Source organism: Otolemur garnettii, unplaced genomic scaffold (assembly GCF_000181295.1).
Source record: "Otolemur garnettii isolate 467f Iridium unplaced genomic scaffold, OtoGar3 scaffold00004, whole genome shotgun sequence".
NCBI classification, from domain to species: domain Eukaryota; kingdom Metazoa; phylum Chordata; class Mammalia; order Primates; family Galagidae; genus Otolemur; species Otolemur garnettii.
In genome coordinates, this window is record NW_003852399.1 from 26,658,112 (window position 1) to 26,670,973 (window position 12,862).

Here is a 12,862-nt window from a genome sequence, read left to right on the forward strand (position 1 = left end):
TCACAGCTCACAGCAACCTCCAACTCCTGGGCTCAAGTGAGTCTCCTGCCTCAGCCTCCCAAGTAGCTGGGACCACAGGAGCCTGCCACAATGCCCCATTGTTGTTTTGGCAGGCCCAGGCTGGATTTGAACCTGCCACCTTAGGTGTATGTGGCTGGCGCCTTAGCCACCTGAGCCACAGGTGCCGAGCCTCATTGTAATCTCTTGATGTGCTGGTTTTGTGAATGAGTCTCCTGTGCCTTGTTAGCATGGGTTAGCACCCCTGTGAGACAGGGTGTTCTTTTATTCTTATTTGCTGATTTCCAAGAAATTAGTTATTATTAGAGGTTAAATAATTCAGTTAAGGGTTTTTTTTAAATGAACGCCAAAATTGATAAAATAAAATTTCTATTTGTTCCTTATGTTGCCTGAAACTGCTTAGCAATAACTCTTTTAGTGTGTATGCTTACTTTATTCCATCATGTACTTAATCGATTTTGCTTGAAATGTCTAGCAATGACCCAAATCAATTCTAAAAACCTAGTGTCTTTTGTCTTTTGAGTTTATGGTTTGTTTTTTGCTTTACTTAACATATTCTGCTTTCCCCTTCTGATTTTCCATTCTATCCAAAATGGTATCTGCTTGTTTGATTCTTTATCCTGTTAGTGCTTTCCTAGGTTCTCTTTTCCTGTGAGTTCTCCCTAGTAGAGTTTGAGCAGCTACCAGATATTCTTGGTTTGCTAGTCATCATGTCTTTTCTCATACAACTCCATCTTGGGTTGATCTCTGTGCTAGATTACCTCTCAGTATCAGGATGTTGCAATCCCTAGATCCCATCTTTAAGATTCCTACTTGAAAAACTCAAGATCCTTCACATGAAAATCCATTTGCGGAAGGCCCCATCTGTAATTTATTCCCTCTCGGCATAGCTCCTCGGGAATGTTTTTGAGCTTCTAGTGGGTTATAAGAAGTCGTTAAAAATCAACATTTACCCCCTTTTTTGCAGGAAAAAGTTTGAATTGCATGAACTTGCTTGTTGCTTTCTTTTTCTGCCTCATGTGAACTCAGATAATAACGTTCTATGCCCGCTAGAGCTGTGAATGGTTATGAAAACAGGCTTCTTTTGTGGAAGTAAATAATTTATGATTTCTGAGAGGATCCTATCAGGGCATTTACACTCCTTTGGTAAACACCTCTAGGTCCTTAGGGACTCCTTTTTTATTTTGCCTTTAGCTTTCTGGAGCACAGTTCATCTCATTGTTTTATATGAATTCCACGGATAGAGTTATTGAGCTCAGTTGAGTAGACCCCACGTTACTTTGTGGTTTGCCTTCAAATACAGCAATATATTTCTTTTTTTTGTAATTGTTGCAGTTAAGTGGACATCTGTTCTGCTCTGTTTAAGATTATCTGTGAAGTGATTTTAGTCTCTTTGGGGTCCAGACACTGCATCAAGATCCATTAGTACCAATTTTCTTTCTCATAACAGCTTTAAAGCTGTTCCTTGTGCTTTCTCATGAAGACAAGTTAACAAGTTTTCCCTACTAAACTCTTACTTCTTCTAATTAATTTATCAGACTGAAGTTAAATTTGACATTTGCGCTTACCTTTGCCCTTTTCTAAATAAAGACTATTCAGAATATAAACAAACGTTTTCAAAGAAAAGTTTATTGACCCTCTTCTTGGGGTTCAGCTGTACTACAGTTCTTTTAACTGTTGAATGGGATTTTTCTGTATCTATATTTTTAAAAATGGATGTCAGCTACACAGAGTGTGAAGTAAACGGTGTTTTAAATTGTCATATTCTGGTGTGAAGTGGTATATTCTGATGTGTGGCTCTGTCTCTGAAAAATATTTCATTATTTTTTCCTTTAGACATTGATTTTAAAAGTTCAATAAGCCTGTAATTGTCATTTCTTAGATGTGTTTAGGCTTTATGATACAATAAGAACATTAATGTGGGGAAAAATAAGCCTAGAATGTATTGGGGTACATCTTAAAGGAGATTGAGACCCACTTGTACCCAAGAATATGCTCACAACACTTTCAACACTATTTGAATTAGCTGGTGTCTTTTGCTTTTTTCCTACTTTATTCTCTTTCTTTAGTGATCATGATGGGAAAAGTGAAGAATATTTGCCTTCCAGTCAATGGAATGGTGATAAATGTTTAACCACCAGCTCTTCGTGGGGAAAAGCAGCCCTGATTTGAGCATTTCTGATCTCCGAGTATAAGCTCTCACCATGGAATATTTCAAGCTGCCAGCATGACCTTGCTGAGTGCAGAGTTGGGAAGACTTGCGCAGTAGCACCATCAGATAGAGTATTTCTACCGTATAGGTACAACGGAGATGAATAACCTCAGGAGCACATGGATAATAATAAAACAGTAAAGTCGTTGGGAAACAATGAGTTTAAAGTAGTCACTATCTTGATTTTCAATATCATTTCCTTAATTGGTAATTCACGTAATTTACTTTCTAATAATGCCTGAGTTTAACAGCTGACTCACAGAATCCCTGACAATTTATGAATCGGCTCTTTCAAGCTGGTACAGCCTAGCTCCAGTATACCATTGCATATAAATTCAGGAAGAAAAGAATGACAAGTATCACTCTCATGTTATCCATTTGAAGATTCTTTAATGTTGGAGACTATGACCCTTCACCTCTAAAATTTTTTCCCACCCTGGGGAGACTGCCTATGAACCCCTCACTTACAGCTACCAAGGAAAACACTTCTCCTCCAGAATGACCAAATCCTGCACAGTTTACTATGAACTTAAAGAAGGAACTCCTTTTGAAAGCTTTATGTAAAAGCTTTTCCCTCATAAATTCCTTATGAAAAGGGTTTTGTGTTCTTTGCCTTTAGAGGATATGAGATAACGTCATGGGCTTTGTGGGACAGCTCTTCTTCCCAAGGGGCTGGCTAGGTTTTCATCCATATGACCCTAGCAGCAATACCCAGCTTTATATTTCCTATGTTGTTTTAGGGAGAATCCTAGAAAATTATTAGAAGAATGTGAAATATATGTAATAAAATGCTACCCTTCCTAGTTACATGGTTAGAATTATTTCTTTTACTTTTGTAGTCAAGTAATGAGTCTAGGAAAAATGGACTTGTTAGTGACTGCAAACACGGAAGCATGAATGTTTTCTCTTAATCTGTGGAGCACTTTAATAAGCTATGTTGTAAAACTACTTTTCAAATTTCACTCACTTCAGTTAACCTGGTGATATGCTCTGCAAGATGTTCTGTAAGTTAGTATTAAGATCTCATGACATGTAGTTCTTAACACATTTTATCCTTAGCGTACTGCGAAACTCATTGTATTTTTTATTATTGTTTTTATTATTGTTTCAGCTTAATTTGAGAGCACAAAAGAATTAGTTTACAATGTTTGCATTTGTTAGGTAGAGTCCCTCCTGAGAGACTCATTTTATTTATTTATTTGTTTTTACCCCCCAAAATTGAGAGACTGATTTTAAATCACACAGTTCCAAAGTTTTACAGTTCCCTTTCTTACTTCCAATCCTGGCCTGGTGGTGACAGCAGAACATCATGCAATCCGTGTTACCAGGCAATCATAGAAAGATTCATACACATAATCATTAAAATAAATACATCAAAACAAAGTATGTGAAACCGTTCCATTAACATAACTAACAGCTGAAATGTAACATAACAAATCAACACATGTGCTACAACATTTGGTATTATTCTTGACTTTGCCTTATAAGGCTACAGAGAGATTGTTCTTGTTTTCATTGGAACACAGATGAGTGTCAAGCTGTAGCTCATCAAATAGCCCCTACTCATGGAAAAGATGGCGTCCCAAAGATTGTGCTCCCCTTTGGCACAGCAGAATGCTTTGCTAGGTGCTTCTACAGCATGATAATTGGAGTCTAATCCCAGAGCTGTCATCATTTGGTCTGTGGTACGAAGAGAAATCTAAGGAGCGCAAACAGTTGTAGAAAATATTTCATTATTTTTTCCTTTAGACATTGATTTTAAAAGTTCAATAAGCCTGTAATTGTCATTTCTTAGATGTGTTTAGGCTTTATGATACGATAAGAACATTAATGTGGGGGAAAAATAAGACTAGAATGTATTGGGGTACATCTAAAAGGAGATTGAGACCCACTTGTATCCAAGAATATGCTCATAACACTTTCAAAACATTTTGGAAACTATTATGCAGTAATGCTTAAATATTGCATGAAAAATATCATAGGATTAGTAACAGTTTAAATTCTGCGCGTGATATTGTCTCTAATTAATGAAGCAGCTGATGTTTCCTTGAAGAGGCAAACATAGAAATAGTTTTGTTCATTTCTCCCCAATAATCCAACAAACTAATATGCACTAAAATAATTTAAATGTTGTTCTTCATTTTAACATCCTTTCAAAAGCAAAGTATTGTTTTTTCCTTCCTTTTTTTTTGTCTTAATTTCTCTCATTTTTTTTCTCCATTCTTTTTTCTGCTCTCTGATTGAACTCTTCCTCCTGTCTCCAAGGTATCCATCCTACTTCTTTTTCCCTGCTGGTCTTGTTAACTCTCGTTCTTGAGAGTTTAGTTAAATAAGAAAATTAACTCCCAGAATTTTAGAACTGTAAAAGATATTTTTAGGGACAGGCATTCCTTTTTTTTTCTTCCCTCTCTTTCCTCCTTGTTTGATACAGATGCCAAGAAAATGAGTCACAGGCACAGGTGTAGAGAGGTGCAGGGCAGGCTGCCCTTGGTGCATTTCCTGATTACATAACCTTTGAGCGTCTCCAGGAGAGATGGGGTTCAGAGCTGTGTTGTGTGCAGTGCCAAGCAGTCTGATCACAGACAGGCAGTGCTTGTATTCCTTTTTAAAAACTTTCCTGCTGGGTTGTTAAAGCATCATAGGTTAATGTTTAAATTGGAATCATGTCGGCCACAGCTGTGTGTGAATGAATTTCTGCTTGAATGTGGATCAGAGTAGCTAACTGGAATATGAAAGGAATATTTTTTTCTCCAACGCGAGCTACATTGTTATTTACTCTGTGGCTAGAAAGGAAGAGGTGGGTGGCCAATAAAAAGGCAAATGACCCAGAATATTTCATCAATGTTTCTAACTCATAATTAGACTATAGTATTTAGGTATCATATAGTGCAATCTTTATAATCATCTTAAAGTCAATTTACAGGCTGGGCATGGTGGCTTACGCCTGTAATCCCAGCACTCTGGGAGGCCGAGGCCCATGGATTGTCTAAGCTGTGAGTTGGAAACCAGCCTGAGCTAGAGTGAGACCCCTGTCTCTAAAAATAGCCTGGAATTGTGACCAGCACCTATAGTCCTAGGTACTCAAGAGCCTGTGGCAAGAGAATCAATCACTTGAGCCCAAGAGTCTGAGGTTGCTGTGAGCTATTTTGCCATAGCACTCTACTGGGGGCAACAAAGTGGGACTCTGTCTCAAAAAATAAAATAAAATAAAGTCAATTTACATGAACTTAAAAATGATTTTCATCAACTTTGTAAAGATGGTAAATGCGTTGTTTAGCTTTTTAATTTTGTTCTATGTATGTATGATTGCATCTCTTGGGTTTGCTATATATAGTCAGTTGTTAGCTATCCATTTATAGATTGCCCTGGATTGTTAGAAAGACATATTCAGATTTTAATGCCATAATTCAGTTCGAATGTGCTGTAAACTTACCGTATGACCTGATAAAGGATTGACAACTAAGTTCAGTTTTCTCATTCTTACTCCCTGAACAATCTTTGTTACTACTGCCTTGGGGAGGTGAGGAAGAGCAGAGACAAAAAATAATAAACGTGTATGATGTAATCTCGGGATGCCATGGGCTGGATGACGGCTGAAGCCCTTTTCTACAGCTTCCAGTTCTGTGATTTTTTTTATAAGACTGATAAAGAATCAGGGAGATGGGAGGAGTATACTACTCTTAAGGATTATGCTGGTTATCGTATTGAGGGTTGATACTTGAACAAAAAGAAATTACTTAGGTGATAATGAACAATATTCTGATAAATTAGCAGTAAGGAAGTAAAAAAAAAGTAGAAGGGCAAATGAATACCTATATTAGGTGTAATCATTTAGTGTATTTATCTTTAGTAGGGAAGTCTGTGAAGTTTCAACCTAAGTTCTAAGTTAAATATTTCTGGTTTGAGATTTTGGCATCTGAGAACAGATATTCAATTCATAAGACTGAAAATTAGACAAATGTCTGTTTCTTTGCCGGGAACGTCATTTCCCTTTCTTTCCTTTATTTTCAGCTTTAAATGTGTGTGGAGCATTTCTAAGAGTTTTTATTTTAGAGAAACCCCAGGATTTTATCTTATGACAATTAAATATGGGGAAACCATTTAATTTATCATCTAAACCTAAATGAATACTTTTGAGAATGAAAATTGAAGTATCAGTAATTACACTAAGACAGTGGGCTTAGATCAGAATAGGGACATGTGACTCTCCCAGAGTATAGCTCCTTAAGACTGTAGATTATGCAGCTAAGAAATGTCGGTGGACCCCTGGGGCTGTCTAGAGCAGAATAAGAACATGGAGTCAGGACAGAAGGCAGTAGGTAGCAGCCTGGGAAAGGTGTGGCCTGAGTTGGTCAGAAACTGAGTTGTGCCATGTTTCTTGGTGGGTTGGAAATGGGCTGCTGTTTATTTCCTCCTCGTATTTTTACATTTGCTCTTGTCACTTTCCTTTTGTTTCACTGAAGAGATTAAATTCACGGGATTTGCATTTGAGGATGATGAAGGAGAGGTGGGGAAGACTGCAAGGACTGGGACATTAATGGCATGTTATTAATAAAAACTGGAAACATGGGAGGAAGGGAAAGGCTTGAGAGGTTAGGAAAAGCAAATTTGTTGTTGTTCTTCAGTCACTGAGGGCATATAGGACGTTCAAATACCTATAACAAGGAGGTGGATAGAAGCAAAAGGTTTTGAGTTCAGGAAAGAGATCAAGTCTGAAGTTCTATGTGTATGCATGTGTATGTATGTACGTGTGTATGTATGTGTGTGTGTGTATATGTAGACAGCTGTATATATGTGTATATAATGCCATGTATATATGCCGTGTGTATGTATGTGTGTGTGTGTACATAGACAGTGTGTATATGTGTATATAATGCCATATATATAGGTTTCTCCCACATTCATTTACTGTTACATCTTTGGGAATGGATGAAGTCTTTCATTCACCCATTCGTCCATTCATTCTAAATTTAGCGTTATGCTAGATGGTGGGGATCCAGCAATAAACAAAGTAGATGTTTGAAGACAATCTCTGTCTTCCTAGAACTTGTGGTCCAGTGGGAAAAACATAGAAGTACAGGGTCCCTGGGGGCACACAGGAAGGATGCCTAAACCCCAAACTTAGGAGTCAAGGAAGCTGAGTCCTATAGAAAGAATAGAAGCTCCGTGAACTGGGAAAAGAGAATAAAGACAGATGGCTTAGAGGGAGGGAATAGTACAAAAGTCACGAGAGACTGCTCGGCCTGTGTGAGACATGGAGGAATGCAAGTTGAGAAGAAAATAGAGTGGAGCATGGACCTCGGATGAATCCTTACAAGGGAAGGGCACAGGAAAAGGAGTCAGCAAAGGAGCCTGAGAAGGCATGAAAATAGGCAGGGACTCAAGAGAAAGTGTTGGGGAAGTCAGAGGAAAGCAAGTCAAACGTGTTAGAAGTGTCATAACCATAAAGGAAAATGGATAAGTTATGAGTTATTAACTGCAAATCAATCACAATTATGCATAGTAGGGCCTCAGAATTTTGTAATTTAAGAAAAATTCGCTAATTACTGATGAAGAAATAGAAAAGTAAAATGAGAAACCAAGTTTTGAATAGATGCATTGCTTTGTAACTATCTTAAGTAGTTTTATCCATGTTTTCAAGAGAAATATCACTTGGGCTTATTTGTCTTCTCTTAGTTTTTAAAAAATGCCTTTGCTGAGGAGGCTGCTAACCACTATGGTTTCTCCCAACCTCCCCTCCGTTCCTCCCTCTTTTCCCCATAGTATCTTTTTGCTACATACATTGCTCCTTCAGCCACTCTGGACATTGGACTCCGACAGGAAAAGAAAAAAGACATTTATATGAAGATACACCCACCATTTGAAGACCTTTTTGACACAGCAGAAGAATATATCCTTCTCCTCCTCCTTGAGCCCTGGATGAAGATGATAAAATCAGACCAACTTACTTATAAAAAGGTATTGTGTTTTGATGTAAAGGATTCAAAGAAAAAAAAAGAAGAAAGAAAGGTATTGTAGCACTGATAAATTGTGTACGAATCATTCCGGTTTATTATGAAACTGACAATAAACAGAGTTATTCGTTCACCCGAGAAGAACTGAAAAAAGTCTCGTGTGGGCTGGAGATTTACAGTTAATAGTTGGCCTCAGCATTTCAGCAGGGAAAGTGTTTATTCACTTTATTTTTTGCTGAGTTTCCTATTGTCTCCTAATTAAAGCCTTAAATCTTCATCATTTTTTGTTCTCTGTCCACATATGTCAGAAGAGAGAAATCTTGAGTTTCGGTCTCCGATGCACTAACACAGCACGCCGTGGTGAACACTGGCTTTGTCCCCTCCTCCCGTTTCCCAGCAGTAGCCTTAATTTTGACTAATGGAAAAAGGCCATGTCGTGTAGCGCTGGATGAGTTACAATATGTATTACACCCATGGAAAATATAAACGCTTCCTATATGCTGTGAAAAGCAGATCCTCTGATTTCAGTGCTTCTATTTTTAGCACTCCCAGATGTGCATCAGGTCAGATCGCTTGACGGGATAAAAGTTTCAACACTTCTTTTTTCATTCTGAAAGAAGTCATTTTAAGCCTCAGCGCTTGAATATTTTCACTCTTCTTGTTGATGGGTAGAGGAAATTTCTTTCAATATTTATTTTGAATCTCAAATGAAAACTCTGCGCGGATCTGTTTTATGTTAAAGCGTGTACCCTGTGAGGTCATTTCCGCTGCAGCTCTGTTGTCTTTGAGTTGCTCTGCTTTGTTCATCTCTGCTCAGCAACCTGTTAGATACTCATGTCTCCTACTGGGAAGGATGGGTCGGGTGATGAAGGTAGAATTCATGCCCCATCACCTTGGAGGGAGTTACTTTACTGGGCTGTGATTGAAACAACTCTGATGGCTTACTAAATTCAATGACCCAGATAATTAAATTTTCATTCCTGATTTTCTTTGTCTTGAAAATTAGCACAGCATCCTTAACTATTACACTAGGAAAATTAGTACATCATATGAAATGTTAAAAAGTTATCTCCAGTCATTATTTGAGACATAGTATCTGGCATAGAGGTCCTGGCCAAAAAAAAAAAAAAAAAAAAAAAAAAAAATTGGAATTATAACTAACTTCCCTAAACCAGAAAGTTTGTTTAAAATTTCAGATTAATATAGATTAATATGAGGGAACATACAATTAGATTACATTGTTTGTGTTGGTAAGGTAAAGTCCAAGTTGAAATTGTGTCCTTCACCCAGGAAGTGTGCCATATACTGTGCATTGTACCTATCCATGGACACTTACCAAAGCCCACCCCCTTTCTTGAATTTAATTACGTTTTTCTCTCATGTAGGCCTGTGTTAATCTACTAGTTTCAATAGTATTGAGTACATGGGATGCTTGTTTTTCCATTCTTATGATACTTTGCTTAGGAGAAGGTTCTCCAGATCCTTCCAAGTTGTTACAGAAGATACAGCATCTCCATCTTTTTTATGGCTGAACAGTATTCCACAGTATACATATACCATAGTTTATTACTCCATTCGTGGGTTTTAGGGCACTTGGGTTGTTGCCACATCTTGGCAATTATGAATTGAGAAGCTATAAACATTTGAGTGCAAATGTCCCTAAGATAAAATAACTTTTTTTTCTTTGGGGCACATCCTTAGTAACAGGATTGAAGGATCAAATGGAAGCTCTACTTTTAGTTCTTTGGGGAATCTCCATACTTCTTTCCATAAAGGCTGTACTAGTTTGTGATCAACATATTTGCATTATTTATAAATCTACCTGGTGTGTTTAGATAGGAGGAGTGATCTTTATTATAGCTAATCTTTTAATTTTATTTTTTACTTCATTGCAGCTAATATTATAGCTAAAATACAGCTAACATTTTTGACTATGTTGGTCTTCTTGCCTTCCCACATTTGCCTTCAAAGTATTTAGCTTTATCGGCAAGTGTGTTTGTCTTTTAGCCCACTGTTATTTGCAAATTGTACAACATCTATTGTTATTGTGTAACATCTATCGATGTTACAAGCTTTATTTATTTATGTTTTTAAGGTAGACCTAGTGGAAGAAACTCGACAGCTGGACTCCACATCCTTCAGAAAGCTGCAGGCTTTGCATAAAGAGAAAGCTAAGGTAAAACAACTTTCTACTTAGGAAAACAATGTTTTTATCCTGGAGAGGGATGGCTTTATATATTGCAGGGAGGATTGTATTTCGAGAAGATTATGTACTGAGTCTAGCATGCTGCATTTCACAGGTGTTACTTTTTTATTGACGTGTTTAACAGCAGAGCCAGAGAAAGGAAGCGGGTAAGGGAGCCTAGGGAGCCTAGGGAGCCACGTCACTTGTTTGCCTTAGCTAAGACCAGAAGCTTGACCCTTCAAGCCATATTATATTGAATATTATTAATTATTTTCTATATGGCAAAGTGCAAAACTGGTGCTTATTTTTTAAAATGTAACTTTCATGATAGTTGCCTTGTTAACACAGAAGTTCTCCATTTGAGACACTACTAATTAATATCTTGGAAAAGATACATAAAATTATAAAGGTAGTATAAGATAAGATTGTATCTTCATGAACTAAAATGTATAACACTATAACCTTTCTTTGTAAGTAAAATCAATTTTTAAAATATTGGCAGTTTATCTCATGGTTGGACATTTTCCAAAAACAAATAGGAAGATTGATTAATTCTATAAGGAATGGCCTCTTTGGCCTTTTGGGCTTTTGCATTACTCACAAAACATCAGAGCTCATAATAGTACTTAAAAATTGAAGTTCATATGAAAGAAATTACATTTGGAGAAAATACCCTGTTAGATAAATAACTTGTATCACTGTATAACTTTTTAAGATTATATTATAAAAGAATGGTTTATGTTCAGGATATATTGTTAAGAAAAAGAAACAGGTTACCAAACCATACATAGAAGGTGCATAATCCTGTCTTCATTTTTCAAAAATTAAATCAGATATAGTAAATGGCTTTGGCCTGATCATTTTTCTTTCGTTTCTCTATTTAAAATTATAAATAATTTGTTGTGTTTAAGAGATTTTTATATGAAGTATCATTTCCTTAGGACACCTCTGTGGGGATTAGAACTGGTGCTTTATCACTCTCTAACGTCTCTAAACAAACAGAATATTGGAATAATGTTCCTGAAGAATATAAGCATTTTAATTTTAATGATCTGCTTAACAACAAACTGGAGTTTGAACATTTCCGTCAGTTTCTTGAGTCTCATTCTTCAAGGTGAGAAATATAACCGTTTTTAAGCAGATTTAAACCCTTTTTCTAAGCTACTGGTTTTGATTCAACATACTATAATATTGATTTCATGCTGGATTACACTGATGTACTTATGAGCATGATTATCTGACTGTCTGGATAACTTTCTTTAATAAAAGAAAGATAGGGTCTCACTATTTTGCCCAGGCTGATCATGAACATCTGGCCTCAAGCAATCCTTTCCTGATTCCTCCTGGAATTACAGGTGTGAACCACCCCGTGTGGCTATATGGATTACTTTTTATTAGAATGCATTTTGATGTAGCAACATCCAAGTTATTATTTTAAGTGGTCACACAATATATGTTGATAATTTTAGCATTGGCTAACTTAAAATACCAGTGCGCTTTATTTTTTCTCTTTTCTGCTATTTCTTTTGCATTTCTCTGGACAGGCATTTTAATTACTATTTCTCAAAAGTGTCTTTTACATTTCACTAAGATATTGAAATTATTGTTATATTTAAAATTTTTTAATTGACATATAGATGAAACACTATAGTTTCGCTCAGAATCCTGACCCTTATATTTATCTAATATCAACTGATGTATTGGTTATATATTTTTCTTATTAATTTTCTCCCAAGTTAACAGCAACTGGTTAGATGTGGAAGCCAAATTTCACTGTATAGTTAGTTTCCCTTCCTTGTGATGAAGATTATCTGAAATTTGGCCTACTGTCAGATGGACCTGTATGCATATGTATAAATTTTCTCATATTTGAAATTGATGATACTAGTTCATCATTAGTGGAAGAACTCTGAAACCCTACCAAATAATGATGGTAGATTATTTTCTGATCTCAGGACTCCTTTGTTATTCATGTATCTAGGCAGGATAAGGAGTACAGAGAAGTCAACCCAACTGGCTTAGAAAAGGATCACAGGGTATTGTGTTCATTAGTTCTGTGATCTAATCAGTTGTGCTAACTAGTTGTGATAACCACTTCATAAATTCTGTCAAAACAATAAACTGTTTGGTGTTTAGAAGAATTTAGAGAAATAAATAAGATTTTTTTGTTTCCATTTTAGCATGGACCTTATGTGCTGGATAGACATTGAGCAGTTCCGAAGACTAATTTACACAAATCGAAACCAAATGGAGGCAAAATCTATATACATTAAAAACAAGTACCTTAATAAAAAATATTTCTTTGGCCCTAATAGTCCAGCTACTCCACATCAGCAGGACCAGGTATCAACACGTAAACCTATTTTTAATATTGACGTATGAAAAGCAATATATTTCTATTTACCAACAATTTACTTAAAAATCTTCTTCCTTTCATTTGCTTTTATGACTTATATATTAGATACTTTTAAAAATTAAATCATAGCTATGTAC

General features: G+C 36.3%; 1 protein-coding gene across 1 annotated transcript in view; it reads left to right on the forward strand.

The window, feature by feature from the left end:
- The window catches only part of RGS22 (regulator of G protein signaling 22), a 145,942-nt gene that overhangs the window by 65,690 nt on the left and 67,390 nt on the right, over positions 1-12,862 (forward strand). Inside the window, exons 14-17 of the mRNA XM_023518230.1 lie at positions 7,994-8,188; positions 10,280-10,360; positions 11,311-11,483; positions 12,550-12,712. Of these exons, the coding sequence (XP_023373998.1) occupies positions 7,994-8,188; positions 10,280-10,360; positions 11,311-11,483; positions 12,550-12,712 (612 nt within the window). The remainder of the gene's footprint in view (positions 1-7,993; positions 8,189-10,279; positions 10,361-11,310; positions 11,484-12,549; positions 12,713-12,862) is intronic.